This window comes from Phytophthora infestans, genomic scaffold, assembly GCF_000142945.1.
Source record: "Phytophthora infestans T30-4 supercont1.13 genomic scaffold, whole genome shotgun sequence".
In the NCBI taxonomy this organism is placed as follows: Eukaryota; Oomycota; class Peronosporomycetes; order Peronosporales; family Peronosporaceae; genus Phytophthora; species Phytophthora infestans.
The window spans coordinates 514,810-531,565 of NW_003303746.1; the positions used below are offsets into that span (position 1 = coordinate 514,810).

The following is a 16,756-nucleotide window of genomic DNA, read 5'->3' on the forward strand; positions in this document are numbered from 1 at the left end:
GTCATATCGAACTTTTGTAGTAAGTCCGCTATATACTTGTGTTGAGACATACTCAGAGTCATATTTGCCCTATCCCTCTTAATCTCCATCTTCAGTAGATAATGGATATCACCTAGGTCCTTCATAGTTAATCTAGAAGCCAGTTGGCCCTTCACCTTTTGCATCAATGTCATACTACTAGATGCGATAGTAATATCATCCACGTAGACGCAGACAAGTACTATATGCATTACGCCTTTTACCTCCCACTTTTGACGGTACACACAGTACTCCTTTTTGCACCGACAAAACCCTAGGCTTACCAGGAACTTATTGAGGAGTGGATACCAGATGCGAGGTGCCTGTTTGAGTCCATATAGGCTTTTTTTCACTTTGCACACACTGGACGCATCCCCATGCCTAAACCAATGAGGTTGTTGCATGTAAATATCCTCAAACAGCGATCCGTTTAGGAAGGCCGTTGCAACATCCATTTGATGGACATGAAGGTCCTTCATAAGTGCTATTGCCAGTAGTAATCTCAACGAGTCATACCGCGCCACCGGTGAAAATATCTCATTGTAATCAACACCGTGGGTTTGTGTGTTGCCCCTAACAACCAATCTTGCCTTAAATCTATCGACTGTTCCATCTGGGTTATACTTTACGTCAAATACCCAGTGACAACCTAGTATTTTCCTTCCTTTTGGCAGTGGTACTATTTCCCAAGTACTATTTGCAACTAGTGCCTGAAATTCAGCTTGCAGCGCAGTATCCCACTGCTGAGCGTGTGGGCCCCGTCTCGCTTCTTTTATTGATCGTGGAATCGGTATCACTTTTGTGCTAATTGTGACAGCATTGATTGATACTAAATAGTCCTTTAACCGAGAATTTGGTGTCCTTTGCCTACGACTGCGAGGTATAGGTGGCACAGAAACTCGCTGTTTCTTTACTCCCACTGTTTCAGTATCCGTTGCACACTCTTCCAACTCAGAATTAGATTTTGGTCGCTTGTTAGACACATCCAGCCCCGTTTCTCGTTTTCTTTTCCCATTTTCCCCTTCTAGGACCATTTCCGTATCTTTCCTCAATTTTCGCGGACGGGAACGATCGTAAAATCAGTCCCTCAGTAAATGTTGGCCCAAATCTTACATCTCGAGCATTAATGTACCTATTACCTTTAATATCGAGTAGACGATACCCTTTGTAATCTTCAGAAAGCCCGAGCAGTTTGCACTCTAGCGCCCGCTCACTAAGCTTCGGATTGGCTCGTTTAGATTTTAGTATATGGGCGTAGCACGTACCGCCCCATATTTGAAGCTCAATCCCTGTTGGTTTGGTGCCAAACAGTGCTTCGTATGGACTTTTACCCTTAAGCCGGGCTGTTGGTATCCTATTAGTTATTGCTGTCATATATATTAATGCCTCTGGCCACCATTTAGCAGCCATACCCGATCCTATTAAAGCGCATCTAACTTTACCCATTATTGTCTGGTGAGCTCGCTCAGCAGTCCCATTTTCCTCTTGAGACTCCACATTTGACTTTTGGAACACGATCCCACTTTTATCGCAGTACCCTTTTAAGAATTCGTTGACAAATTCTGTACCCCCGTCGGTCCTTATCCGTTTTACCTTGTATGGAAATAGTTTCTCCAGCTGCTTAATAAGGGTTTTAACAATAACCCCAACCTCTTTCAGAGACTTCAGAACGAAATACCATTTATAAGCAGTGGCATCATCTAGTATTGCTAGAGCATACTTGTGCCCGGTAGTATTATAGAGGCCATGTGGTCTTATTTTTCCCAATGAGTCCATATGCAATGTGTGCAAAGGCTCAGATACCTTATCTGTCACCTTATTCCTATAAGACATTCGCCGTGATTTTGCCAGCACACATGTACGACAGAAAAATGATACCAGTTCCATTTTCATTCTAGATAACTGAGGTGCATCTCTGATTACTCTGCCAGCCAGAATGTTCATCAGTCTGCCTTTACCGACATGACCTAGCTTCAGGTGCCACTCCTTCAACGTCTTTTGTATCTTCGATCGAGAAGTACTATCGACGTATAGTACTCTTGAATTATTATTCAGTTTCCTACTCGGTAAATAGTATACCTCATCTATTGCAGCTGCAGCAAATATGAATCGGTTTTTACTATCAAGGAAGTACAAAGACTGCCCACCTTTTGACTGAATGTGGTGATACCCTTGTGTGGCAGGATAATATGCACTAAGCAAGTTACTACCGCACTCTTTATCAAAGGCAACATTTTGTATTGAGATATTACTATAGTACCCTCTGGGTTTGAGAATACTACATCTCACTGTCCCTTGGAGCTTGGTTGACGAGGTGCCTCCGTTTCCATATTCAAAGATATGAGTCCGTCCTTTGCCAAGCTGGCTGAACCACCTTCTATCCGAACTTATAGCGTGTCCAGCTCCTGTATCAACCACCCATAGATTATCAGTCAGGTTCAACTCCCTCAATTTAGAAAGATACTCAGGGTATCTCCTCCGTACCTCATCATCAATCTCCATTAAGTGCATCGGTGCCTCATCTTCGCTTCCTTCACTCGCTGGAACACTCCACTTGTACTCAAGTTCGTCGGCATCCTCAATTGCCTTGTTCAAATTGAGGCCGAACTTGGCAGCTTGAGCTGGGGTCCTTTCTTCGTCTTGGTTCACCTTCACCCTCTTGGTAGTCGACTTGCCCCCCTTCTTGACCGTCATCGCTCGCTTCGTTTCGGTGACAGGAGCCGCCCGTATGTTTGAGCGAAGCAGCTTGCCTCCAGCCCTTTTCGGGTTGCGGTCAGCCGCCATCACTGGGCAGGCCTTCTTCCAGTGGATATCTTTAAAGCAGTAATAACACTCGCTTACTGCCACTTCAGAGGATTGTCCCTGGTTCCTTTTCTTCCCCGTAAACTTTCTTGCCGCATTGACAGTCACTGGGCGTCTCTTATCAGTCAGCATCGTGGCTTCCTTTCTCGATCGATCACCGAAAACGCGGCGAAGACTCGTCTCCACGTTCTCAATAGAAAAACCACTCTTCAGTCATGATGACTGTGCCTCCCCAAAACTCGCTAGGTAGTAACGCCAACACTTCCATGCACAGCCAGGTCTCGGTCACCATGTCCTTGCCAACCAGACCCCTCATCTTCCTGTTAATGTCGTTACGCAGCTTCTTTAACTGGGCTAATGGGCCCCCAGATTCGTCCGGTTCGCTGCGAGAAGACGCTCCCACTGGCGGCGCAGCTCGATTACGCCTCCTGCATCCCCATGCCCGTACTTTTGCTCGTGCTTCTTCCATATGTCACAGGGGTTCTTTTTGGACCCTTGACCCGGCAGCCCACTCAAGGAAACGTTAGGCAACGCTTGGTTGAATAAACTCAACAGCTCGGACCGAGCCCTAGTCCAGTGTTTGTGGCGCCAACGCTTGGCCTTCGCCTCCTCTTGAGAAATATTTCCCTCCACCGAAATAATGGGTTTCTCAGGCGTACCCTTAAGGAAGTCCATCATGACAACCGTAGCCTCAGGTTGGTCCTTTTCCAACAACCCTCGCTGGTATTTCTCATCCAGCGTCTCTATGTGCGTTAGCACCTTGTCTCGCCACATGGTATAGTCCTCCCCATGGAACTTTTCCAGTCCCAGGACCTGGGCACCCCTATTGTGTCCTTTAACCATGAGCCTTAGTCTCCGTACGTATCTGAAATATTAAGCCCTATGTAATAGGCCGTCAGTTTCAAAAAGGAGGCCTTTCAAAGCGGGCGCGCCACGCGTCCTTCCTCGCCATTAACATCCCTCGGCAATGTGTTTACTTATTAAGCTTCCTTAAGAAGTAGGATGTTTGAACCTTTTCTATTGGCTACATATTTGACCAATTAAGGTGCATTTTAACAGCTAGACAGCCGCGGACTCCACGTTTCACACGACGTCGAACATCACCCCGAGCTGTATCTCCTGTTGGTCAACCTGAGCAGCAGATACCAGCATCCCCAGCGGACGCTACTTCGCATCAATATCAGCTTGTGGTTCAACCTAAGTTGCAGCTGGTGAGTTTTGACCAATCATATCTAAGTGTTGATTTTTCAGACTATCCGTCAATCACCCTCGGTATCCAATTTTCACTGGAATTGACAATATTACCCCTGAACTTCAATCGACGGCGCTGGAGTAAGTGGCATCGGTCGCCATCGGCAAAATGCTCTGCTGTGATCTCGTCGAAATGAATGCTCTGCAACTGGACGTTGTCGCTTTGGTGGCCTTGGTCCGTTCGCCATTTCCTGTGCTCACTTTCCAATTCTTCGTCTCGGACACAAACCCGTCTTCTCCACGACGACTTCTGTCGCCTTCAATTCCACGCTCGGACACAAACCCGTCTTCTCCACGACGACTTCTGTCGCCTTCAATTCCACGTATCGAATTAATTGTTTTCGCCTTCGATATATATGACCGTATCAAAGTTATAGCGCATCTGTCCTTTAACGCTATCGAAAAATAGCATTTGACCCTTTCTGCGAGCAATTGCGTGATTCCATCTTCGCTTAATCCAGGGATGTTTAAGTCAGTAATCAGTAGCTTTAGATCTCGACGGGAATTCGCGCGAAGTATCGCTACGTATTAAGCGAATCATTTTATCAGTCTGTGGGATAGAAAAATGGTACTAAGCTTGACATGTCTACCTCGAGTGAAGTAATGGCTAAACACATTCTTCTGGAGCCCCTTATCATTGCTATAGTCGTCGATGATGACAAGCTCTGGTTTATCCCCCGGAGTACGTCTGCTAGATCTACCTGAGGCGGATGCTCGTGGAAAGTGATGAATCCCTTAAGCTTATCGCGGAGATAGTCGTACAGCCCTTGATGCGGATTGCGTGCGATGATCTGGAGATGTGCAAATACGTGAGGAGAATGCTTGAGAATATGAAAAACAAGGTTGTTCTTGCCTGAGAAACTCGGACCAAGGATAACCACTCTAACCAACTTCTTAATCCCTAATTCTGATATAGTTCCGACTGAATCACCCCGATACTTTTTGGGTAGTGATCCACCATAATCAGGAATGCTCATGATCTGAACGAAGTTTGGGTGGCGCAAGCACGCGAACAAGTTCACTTAGCTTGCTAGCTAAATATAGCTAGACTTATATATGCTAGAAGAAAGAGTAAGCAAGCTCGCTTTTCGTGCTTGCGCCCATCAATCATCGATTTGATGTCTGGACTTATCTATCCACCACCAACGTTCATTTCTTCATGCTACAACCCAGCATTTTACCTCTCCCTCGATCAGACAGGATACTTGACATATGCGTATGCCCAAACATTATATCCAGGTATCAGTGACTATCGTCTGTCATACATCACTGGCATCACCCCTGGTACTGCTACACCAGGTATAGCTCTTGTCGTAGCTTTTGATGCGTCTCTTAGCGGATTAGGAGCACTGAGTTCGTCTTTAACTATTGGCGGTTCTGCTGTATCAGCACCCCCCCCAGCTATGTTCTTGGAATCACTGGCGGCACTGCCGCTGTTAACAAAGCGTTTGTGCTTAATGGAACAGGCGATATCAGCGGTATCAATAGTTTATCAGCAACTTCGCTAACAGGCACAATCCAAACCGCGGCTCAGCCCAATATCACAAGTGTTGGTACGCTTAGCTCACTAACCGTGAGTGGGTTCATTACATGTTCGGGAATCAGTGAATTAATCTCGATATCAGTATCAAGTATTACTGGTACGCTACAGACAGCAGCCCAGCCCAATATTACCAGGTAATATTGGATCCTTGCCTTCACTTAATGTTAGTGGTACTACGTCTGGTAGTAGCTACACCATTTCTGGTAATGTTACACTTACAGGAGCATCTGGCACTATAACAGTTAATAATACCACCTCTAATAGTATTAATAGTACATGCAGTTATTCAGGAACAATGACCATTTCTGCAACAGCTCTAAATCTTAATGTGTAGGCAAACGCACAGCCTACATTGCATCTCCAGATGCAACGAGGCTATCTGGAACTCAGACGACAACCACAACCATGGCGAGAACTGCAACCCCTGACGCCGGGCGCTCGGAGCCAGCCAATGCCAGCACTAGAAGCAAGCAGGGTGTTAGGTAGTTGTAGCTAGCTCGTATCAATCTCACAATTGCATTTACCTCGCAAGCAGCAAGCATTCAGCGGAACTTACCACAAAGTTAACTTTAGTCCTTGAAGGACCGCGAAAATATGCAAGGAAGTGAAGCTCGATACGACGTGGACGGTGATGCAGTGATGCATAACGTCCCGCAACCAGTGTTCGAGTTCGTCCAAGCTCCCAAGTTGACCGACTGGAGCCAGGTGGCTGTTGTCAGTCGGAAGAAGAGATGGGAGCAGTACGTTGGTATTGTTCATTAACGTTGTACTGAGAGTGGTGAGCGACTGGAGGTTGCACTTCGTCCGGTGAAGACTTGTGTTGACCCGGAGCTGCTTGAAGTACTTTGTCTCTATGAACTCCGTAAGGCCGTCGATGATGTAACCAACACGGAATTGGTTGCTCTGATTGACGCAAAGCTTGGGTCCGTGAAAAACGCCCAGGTGCACGATCTCGATGATTTCTTCTCGCAGCAGTTGAAGGTCGACCTCCGTGAGGACGACATTGACGCTAGAATTCTCAAGTATTATCGGGACTTCGCAACGCTCATCAAGGAGAACGGACTTAGCAAGATCCTTGGAGTGGGTGACCCAGCCGACAGTGGATACAATGACCGCATGAAATTGCAATGCACGGTACTCATCGACAACTTGGAGCCAAAAATGCTCCGGGACGACGTTTGTCAGCACGTAAAGTACGAATGTCGAGAAGCTAAGCGAAATGACTTTATGCTGTTCGGAATCATCAAAGAGAAAGTACGTGCACAACATAAATACCACGTGTTAGCACAAGAGCAAAAGGTCAAATCGATTTTTTCTAAGAAAGAGAAGACGACCGATCGTAACATCAAAGCAGTGCCAAGGCCGAAGCACACATGAATGCAAGGCAGTTCCGTCGGCTCGAATAGCAAGACTGGTGGCCTGGGTAGCGGTACTAAACAGCACGCGCCGAAGAGGGAAGCACCTCCACCAAAGACCGGCTGCTGGCACTGTCAGGAACCTCATTGGCTGCGCGACTGCCCCGTGGCCAGCGAGGATGACAAGACTCGGGCCACAGAGAAAATGAAAAAGGTTCGGGAGCTGTCACGTGGACGTGTGGAGAAAATTGGAGTGATACCTGCGCCGGGTGAAGTCTTGGTGAATAACCTACTGACTATCCCGTACTTGGCTGATACGGGTTCGGATGAGACGTATTTGCCTCGCCAATACCTGGAAGAGCTGGTTAGCCTTGGGGCAGACCTGGATGTGGTGGAACAGGCCGGTGTGGAGAAGAAGCGTGCTGCAGGGGGAAATATCGTGGAATGTCGTGAAGCTGTGACCTTGGACTTGCTTCTGCAAACTGTTGCTGGGCAGGTACATTTGTCTGAAGTGTACTGTAAGGTGATGGAAGGTCTTGAAACATACTTCATTCTTGGTAACGACACTTTGAAAACCCTGGGCATTGATATCAAAGACCAATTATCGCAGCTTGCGGCTGGACCTCCCGTTGCAGATGAAGACCCGTTCGATCTGGAGATTCCAAAGGTGCTGCCTCCCAGTGAGGTACACACAAAGTTGGAGAAAATGGTGGTGGCTGCCGGTGATAACGGGTTTGACAAGGAATACTTAAGGTTTCTTCGGGACACTGTACTGGAACACGAAGATGTGTTTCGTGTAGACTTACTTGACGATCCACCGGCAGATGTGGAGCCATTACGCATTACATTAAGAGCCGACGCTCAGCCTTTCCGGGCGCGGCCACGCAGATACTCTCCTGCGCAGAGTACGTTCCTTCGACAACACGTTCAAATGTTAGAGAAAATGGGATTTAGTTACCGCAACAACATGAGTCTGTGGGCTTGCCAGTCCCGAAGGTTGGACGGCCGAACGAATTCCGTTTGACGGTGGATTACCGACCTGTTAACGCAATGACGGTGCCAATCACGGGCACAGGTGCAGACCTGACGTCCTCCTCTAAGAATGTTGCGGGTGCTTACAGATTCGCTGGTTTTGATATGCCAAGTGGTTTCTCACAGCTACCTCTTGATGAAGACAGTAGAGACCCCATGACTTTTATCACCGACGAAGGTGTGTGGACGCCGTGTCGTGTTCCACAAGGGGCGATGGATTCTCCTTTATATTTTCAGAACCAGATGAACTCCGAGTTTGAGGACATGCTTCGCACGCACCTATTGATCTAAATAGACGACATTTTGTTGTATGCGCGCTCACCTAAGGATTCCATCGAAGCACTTCGCTGCTTCTTGGCTCGGGTACGCAGGTTGAAATTGAAACTCAGCGTGATGAAGAGTTTTCTTTTCCGAAAAGAAGCCAAGTGGTGTGGCCGTGTGTTCAATGGTGTCGGCGTGTATCATGACCCCGAACGGCTCATTGGCCTTTGCCAGCTACCCCTTCCGTCTACTGCTGCCGACTTTCAATAATTTCTCTGTGCAACCGACTGGATGCGTGACTCGCTCATGGACTTCAGCCGTGTGATGTGGCCTCTGCACGACAAATTAGAAGCAGTGTTGAAGGTGGTTGGGCGAACTAAACGACTCGCTGCCGGAGCGGACATCACGTGGAGTGTCGAGGATACGACTGCCTTTGAGGCTGCTCGTCGGCTGCTCACCACATCTCAAGCCCTACACTATCCGTCGCCGGACGCGTCGATCGTGCTGATGTCGGACGCATCGGAGCATGGGTGGGGGCTGGTCGTCACACAGGTCCGTGAGTGGCTTGAAGGGGTGAAGGTGACCGGCCAACAGCATGAACTGCTGATATGCAAGAGCGGAAAGTTTGATGATACTGCGAAACGTTGGAGTATCATTGAAAAAGAGGCCTTCCCCATAATTTTGGCGTCTCATAACCTTACATACCTGCTCGTTCGTGGCAATGGGTTCCGACTCTACTGTGATCACAAGAATCTGGTGTACGTGTTCGTTCCAGACACGTCGCCGGCGGCGTGTCCAGCACTTCAGTGCCCATACCGCGCTCTAGTAAAATAGGTTCAAACGGGGTTGGTCGTGGTAGTGAGAAACTAGACCAACTGCGTGCAAGCCTGGCTGGCTTGCACATAAAGGTGGTAGACCAGCGCGAAAAGCGACGTCTGCAGAATATGGCTCGGTCAAAGGGGACCGAGTGCAATTTCAGCGTGGGTGATTTCGTACTATGGTCGCGTATCGACTCCCGACTTGCCGTTATCAAGCTTTTAGCTCGATGGGTGGGACCATTTGAAGTCGTCGACACGGCACCCCACTCGTTCAGGATCCGTCACCTAGTGACGAACAAGCACTACGTAGTGCATGGTTCGCGGCTTAAATTCTACGCGGACTCTAGTCTAGAAGTCGGCGAGGAGTTACTGGCTCATGTTGGCAACCAGGGCATGGTCCTCGGAGTCGAGAAATTCACCAGTCACCGTAAGGAAAGCAACGCATGGCAGCTTTTGGTGTCGTGGGAAGGATTGCAGGATGAAGAAGACTCGTGGGAACTGCTGGCAGCGCTCCTCAAGGACGTACCTTCACGTGTGGAGCAATATGTACACTCCAGTGGCGACACCATGCTTGTACGTGCCTACAATGCTCTGGTGCAATCTAGCTCCAAATAATTCGACCGCTAGTAGGTATTATGGACCAACTTCAACGTGTTGAAGTGCAACTTGACCGGTAACACCGCCCCGTCTCATAGATGACCTGTCTACCCCCGATGGTGACAAATGTCTATCAAGGATGAGGGATTTCTATAGGTGGACCGTTTCTATTGGTTTATTATCGGCGTCAAGTTTTTATTTCTACATATTCATCATAAATGTCGTCTTGGGAGGCAGTGTAGGCAAACGCACAGCCTACATTGCATCTCCAGATGCAACGAGGCTATCTGGAATTCAGACGACAACCACACCCATGGCGAGAACTGCAACCCCTGACGCCGGACGCTCGGATCCAACCAATGCCAGCACTAGAAGCAAGCAGGGTGTTAGGTAGCTGTAGCTAGCTCGTATCACTCTCACAATTGCATTTACCTCGCAAGCAGCAATCATTCAGCAAAACTTACCACATAATGCCACAACGATTCAGATAGGTGGTACTACATTTACAGCTTCTGCTACCCAGCTTAACTGTACTGCGATTACTACAGCAGAAGCGGCTCAGGCTTCTAAATGTATCATCTTAGATGCTAGTAGTTGTATTCGAGGAATCATCTCTTACGAAGACAGCTATGATGAGTTCATATGCAATGCTATTGAGAAGAGACCGGATACAGGTGGTGCTGCTACTGGTTTAGCTATTGGTGCTACTATATCATCGATTGGTTCAACAACACCTGGGTTTAGTATTCTATTTACGAATACAGTTGGCGCAGGGACCTTTGGTATTGGTTATACAGCATTTAATTAAAGAACAAGCTCAGCCCTTTCAACTACCCCCTTAACTGGAATCATGTGTATCTCTTCAGCTGGATACATTGGTATTAATCAAAAATCCCCAGCCTTCCCTCTAGATATCATCGGAGCCGTAAATGTAACAGGTGGTGATATCACAGTCGATACGTCACATAAAGTGAATGCCTTCATTGGTTATGCAACTCAGAGCACTATAACAACAGTAGGTACACGTACAGACTGCGGAATTTGGTACTACATGTACTTATCCAGTTGATAGTTATCTACTGATCACTGGATCTGGTATAGATAATTTAGATGGATCATATACCCGCTGCTGTATATTTACTGGCAGTAACGCTACGCCAGTATCAGGCATCGTTGAAATTCATAATGGAACGAATACAACCTCTAGCAATGCCATGTTTATAGGTACAGATACATCAAATGATCTCAAATTTGGCACGGGAAACTCTACTAGAATGATCATTTCAGGAGGGGCAAAGTCGGCATCAGTACCACTTCTCCTCTATATGGTCTTTATTGTGCTATTACGGTATCTACAACCCTTGACGCAGGCGCTACAGGCGTTGCTTATTCCAAGCAATCAGGAGGTCTGATTAGTACTGTAGGACCTATCTCATCAGTTCCAATCACTATAGCCTGTGCTGGTACATATGCTTAGCTCTACAGCTTACTACACATACTCCGATGCTCGTTTGAATAAAAACTTTGAACCAATTGAAGAAGATGTTTGCGAAGCCTTATTAAAAGTGGAACCGTGGTATTTTAATTATAAGAACGACGAAGAGGGATCTCCGATGAAAATTGGATACTGCGCTCAATCTTTACCGAAGGCAAGATTGTTTCAATGCATAAATATCGTCGATAATCCTAACCTTGATGTAGAGGATGATTCAATCGATTTACCTGGAAAACAATTCTGTGTCGATTATAGCAAGATGAGCTGTCTACTCCATAAGCTCGCGCTCCGTCAGCAAAGGCAAATAAATGACCTTATTGAGCGAGTAAATGAGCTAAAATCCTGATGGATTGAATCGCAGGCTTTAGCCGGAGATGAAATTCATCTCCATCTGAGCGTTCGCTCAAAAGAGCCCTTCGGGCTCCGGGCGGGGGCTTCGCCCCGCGCCAGAAAAATGTATCTAGGCTTGCTTACAGAGCAAATGTCTTTGGTTTTTTTTTCGCTTCGGCTGATACGCCCAAACTCGGCCTCCAGCTACGGCAATTGTCTGAGTCGATACTGACTTCGTATCGTATGGCTTTGAGTCAGATGTCCACCGTTGGACGTTCTTGGTGAGGAGATTCCTTGATGATGAGATCCTTCATCAAGCTTTTGAGTTCAGCAAGGTTCTTATCAGCTTGGAACTGGTAGTGTAACGGGGTACGTAGCCCTAAGTGTACCCAGGTTACATGAAGTGTGACACTTCACACTTCAGGTGTATGACACGTCATACTCCGTGATATTTGGTACAAGGTACCAAGGTCGTTCAAAGCCAACCATTGGTCAAACGACATTGCATTTCTATAGGTGACTTATAGTTTGTATTAAACCCAAACTTAACCTACCTATAAATATACTCAGTTTACAATCTACCTTATTTAGGTCACTTCGCTCTCTTTAAATAAAGAGGGGACCTGTGAACTACCGTTCACTGAGAGTTTGTATACTCTCGGAAGATAACTTCCTCTAGCGCAAGGTGCTGTGTGACCCCGTCACACTTGGTAGCACTTGTAGTCAATCCACGCCATCGCGAGTAGACTACCTGAACCTCTCCGAAGTTCGTTGCCATGGATAGGAACGACTTCTCCCATATGAGCGACTCTCAGTTCGAGTCGGTTCGGAAGATGGCAGGCATCTTCGGGATGGAGGCCCTGCAGAGCCTGGTGGTGTCAACACCGGCTGAGCAGCTCGAGCGCGTCAATGCGTTCGACGCGTACGAGCAGGGCCTCATCGCGCATGTGCGGGAGAACCTGCAGGCTCCGGCGGCAGAAACCTTCACTTCTGGTCCGAGAAGTAGAGCTCGCGATGGACGCGGCTTTGATCTCGACCAAGCAACTGCGTGTTGCTTTTGCACTCTCCAACCTCAGCGGCCGTGCTAAGAGCTGGGTGTACACACGGGAAGCAACATCCCCTGGATGTTTCACACCCTGGACTCAGCTGTGTTGAGCAGCTCCGAGCCGCGTTCCTCCCGGCGAACTACGAGTACCGCCAGCGTTCGCGCTTCCTCTCGTGTAAACAAGGGAGGCGCGAGCTGCACAAGTATATGCAAGAGATACGGGAGATCACGGCGTCCCGAGTGGGAAACACACTCAACGAACACATCAAGATGACTGTGTTCATGGACGGCCTTCGAGTGGGCCCCGCACGCACTCAGCTGTTCCGGGCAGTCAAGCACCCTTGAAGAGGCGATTCAAGTGGCTCTTCAAGAAGAGTACAGCCATCGCCAGGCGCGTACGCCGGCCTCAGCATGGCCCGGGGGTTCCTTGTCGGCTCCCGGTCGAACAAGCCCCCAACGGACCAGTTCCCATGGAACTTGGGTCCGTCGAACAGCGTGGCATCCGCTGCTTCGGCTGCGGGAAGATGGGCCACTTCAAGCGCGACTGTCCCGCGGAAAGACTCCGCAGACGGTCCTTCCCCAAGCCCGTCCTCAAGGGTCGCTGGCAGAAGCCAGGATCCCGCGGACAGGGGAACGCTGGGAACCAGTAGGGGCGGGGCGCCCTACTGGGGAAGAACTAAGTCTTCGTGATGGGTGCGCGGGTGGCGCGTACCACGGGGACTTAGCCCCTAAGAGTCTTCGCACTCTCGAATCGGCGAAGAGCAGCGGCGGGTTGCTCGTAGTACACGGATGGGTACGGAGATACGATCATCCCTTTAGAATCTTGATCGATTCTGGGGCGTCGAAGAATTTCGCACGCCGCCAGACGGTTGCTCGCAACAGCAACAAGTTGTCCGATGCTTTGAGAGAAAGCAAGGGCAACGGAACGGTGTCAGTACGACTGGCCGACGGGAAGGTCGTCACTGTTCCCAACGTCCAAGTGGATCTGACCGTCAAGTTTAAAGACTTTGACAGTTTCGAACACTTCACTGTTCTCGATATGGATCCATATGATATGATCCTGGGCATGCCCTGGCTTGAGAAGCACGAGCCCTGGATCGACTGGCGAGGCAAGGCAATCGGTGCCAGCCGCCCTGCGCAGTCCGACAGAGCATTGGTGAGCCATGTTCCCACCTCTGTCAGGACCCGGGGCGCGCAAGGGCTGCCAGGGTACCAAAGCATTCGGCGGATACTTGGACGTCGTCGACGTATATGACGACGCCGAGGATGCTTTGATGGTGGCAGCGCCCAGAAGAGGCGCTGGCCAAGTGGGTAACTTAGGTCCACAGGCGGGTAACTTAGTTCCGCAGACAGCTGCAGCTGTCACGAACACTGAGAACAGCGTGTTCAGAGTGGGTAACAGAGCTCTACGTACGGTCGCCCAGACCTTAGCTGAAGAGGAAGACGTCGGATACGCTTCCTGTGTGGGTAACACAGTGCCACACGCGGTCGCCCAGACCTTAACTGAAGAGGAAGGCGTTGAACACGCTTCCTGTGTGGGTACCGCAGTACCACACGAGGCCACGAGGGCCTCGGATATCGTAGCGACGACATCCCTAGACGAGGGGAGCAAAGCTCCCCGTCAACGACGCCGCCGCCTCAAGTCGGATCCGAACTTCGTTCCGATCGACGTCGCTTCAAGCGACTCGAAGTCCAGGGCCCGGGCTCCTCCGACAAGGCCGGTGGAAGCGTGTTATCACATCTTCGATGGCGAGATCGGTTTACCCGTCAAGGCATCGGGTATCCACTTGGAACCGTTGCCAGAGGCGGCAGAGATACTGAACCTCGAGGAAATAATGAGTCTTTCCCGGCCAACCTCAAGGCTGGAGAGATTGCTGAGATGGTGCTTATGAGACCTGAAACCACTCGGGAGGAGCTGAATTCCTCCTCTGTCTTGGACGAGAACGTCCTGGAAGACCTAAACAAGCAGCGTCAGGCGCGCTTGGGCTCTGAGATTCTTAAGAACCCCAAGGATCCGGTGTATCCTTTGGTGACGGAGTATGCGGACGTGGTGAACAAACACCCACCGACCCAACTCCCACCGGATCGAGGCGTACGGCACGAGATTGATCTCGTGCCCGGCACAAAGTATTGTGTCACGAGGCAATGGCCTCTCCCGCGCGAACAGTGCGAGGTCATTGATGCCTTCTTCGCCGCGAAAGCGAAGGCAGGCATGGTGCGGGAGTCGAAATCCCCGCACTCGACGCCGACTTTCTGCGTTCGTAAGCCGAACGGAAAGTGGCGTCTGGTTCACGCTTATAACAAGCTGAACAACGCAACGGTGCCGGCCCAAACACCAATCCCACGAAAGGATGTGTTGCACCGACCCAACTCCCACTGGATCGAGGCGTACGGCACAAAGTATTGTGTCACGAGGCAATGACCTCTCCCGCGCGAACAGTGCGAGGTCATTGATGTCTTCTTCGCCGCGAAAGCGAAGGCAGGCATGGTGCGGGAGTCGAAATCCCCGCACTCGACGCCGACTTTCTGCGTTCGGAAGACGAGCGGAAAGTGGCGTCTGGTTCACGCTTATAACAAGCTGAACAACGCAACGGTGCCGGCCCAAACACCAATCCCACGAAAGGATGTGTTGCACCGACCCAACTCCCACTGGATCGAGGCGTACGGCACAAAGTATTGTGTCACGAGGCAATGACCTCTCCCGCGCGAACAGTGCGAGGTCATTGATGTCTTCTTCGCCGCGAAAGCGAAGGCAGGCATGGTGCGGGAGTCGAAATCCCCGCACTCGACGCCGACTTTCTGCGTTCGGAAGACGAGCGGAAAGTGGCGTCTGGTTCACGCTTATAACAAGCTGAACAACGCAACGGTGCCGACCCAAACACCAATCCCACGAAAGGATGTGTTGTTGAACAACATGGCCGGGAGCGTACTGTACAGTGCGCTGGATTTTGTAGACAGATACTACCAAATCCTGATGCGAGCGACATCCCGCTCACCGCGGTAAGCACTCCAAGCGGCATGCTTTGGGAGTGGCTCGTCATACCGCAGGGCTTGTCTAACGCCCCGGCGACGTTCAATCGCCTGGTGACGCAATTGTTCCGCCCTTTTCGTACCTTCGTACAGACGTACTTCGACGACATATTCGTACATAGCCGTGCCGAGGGAGGCGAGACGACCATGGAGGTGCATCTAGGACACCTCCGTCGAGTGTTGGACGTAATGCGAGCGAACAAGCTCGACGCCAACATCGACAAGTGCGTTTTCGCGTCACCAAAGATTAAAGTTCTCGGTTGCTTCGTAAGCAACGTGGGCGCTCGGGCTGACCCAGACAAGGTCAAGGCCATAGCAGCATGGCCGACGCCCCGATCCCCGAAGGATCTTCGAAAGTGGTTGGGCTTGGCCAACTACCTTCACAAGTACAGCGCAGGGTACGCGGGCTTCGCTAAGCCCTTGTCGGGCCTACTTTAGAAGGACGTCGACTGGCGCTGGGAGCAGGAGCACCAGGATGCTTTAGACAGCATCAAGGCCAGTCTCCAAGAGGCCCCTGTCATGGCCCTGCCGGACGAGACGAAGCCGTTTAGCGTCGTCGGCGATGCCTCCGATTACGCCATCGGATGTGCATTGCTGCCGGCTGACACGGCTGGACACGAACGAGTCATCTCGTTCCAGTCCAGGCAGCTCAAAGCCGCCGAGCGGAACTACCCTGTCCACGACAAGGAGCTCCTGGCAATGAAATACGCCCTTGTGAAGTTTCATGTTCACCTTCTGGGCTCTAGGCGCTTTGTGATCTACACAGACTACGCGTCCTTGAGGACGGCGACTAACTCGCCTCACCTCTCCCAAAGGATGACGAGGTGGCTGTCCTTCTTCGCGGAATACAACTTCCGCGTCGAATACAAGCCGGGCAAGCTCAACGTGCTTGCGGACGCCATCTCTCGGCGTCCTGACTATGAGTTGGCCCACATCACGCGGGTGACAACGGATCTATATGATCGGATACGCATGGCGTATCGGAACGATGAGGCTGTTGCGCCTATCGTCAAGTTCCTTATGGCAGGAACGAGCGCGAAGTCCGACTGGCTCTCGTCGCGACAGCGCTCACGGCTCCACCGATATGAGTTGAAGGATGGACTCCTCTATTACCGGGTGCAGCCCAATGATCCTCCACGGGTGGTCGTACCCAACGACGAGGATCTGAAGTTCGATATC

General features: G+C 50.1%; 3 protein-coding genes across 3 annotated transcripts; 2 read left to right on the forward strand and 1 right to left on the reverse strand.

Annotated features, from left to right (window-relative positions):
- Window positions 1-4,402: 4,402 nt before the first annotated feature.
- Window positions 4,403-5,048, reverse strand: PITG_08272 (uncharacterized protein; the record flags this gene model as incomplete). Its single annotated transcript, XM_002903634.1, has 3 exons — window positions 4,403-4,489; window positions 4,654-4,759; window positions 4,834-5,048. 3 exons carry the CDS (start codon window positions 5,046-5,048, stop codon window positions 4,403-4,405), a joined length of 408 nt encoding a protein of 135 aa, XP_002903680.1.
- A 141-nt stretch (window positions 5,049-5,189) lies between these two features.
- On the forward strand, window positions 5,190-5,579 carry PITG_08273 (uncharacterized protein; the record flags this gene model as incomplete). Its single annotated transcript, XM_002903635.1, has 2 exons — window positions 5,190-5,517; window positions 5,560-5,579. 2 exons carry the CDS (start codon window positions 5,190-5,192, stop codon window positions 5,577-5,579), a joined length of 348 nt encoding a protein of 115 aa, XP_002903681.1.
- Window positions 5,580-6,208: 629 nt separating this feature from the next.
- On the forward strand, window positions 6,209-6,828 carry PITG_08274 (uncharacterized protein; the record flags this gene model as incomplete). Its single annotated transcript, XM_002903636.1, has 4 exons — window positions 6,209-6,328; window positions 6,389-6,556; window positions 6,638-6,698; window positions 6,809-6,828. The coding sequence occupies 4 exons, from the start codon at window positions 6,209-6,211 to the stop codon at window positions 6,826-6,828; spliced, it is 369 nt and encodes a 122-aa protein (XP_002903682.1).
- Between the last annotated feature and the right edge of the window lie 9,928 nt (window positions 6,829-16,756).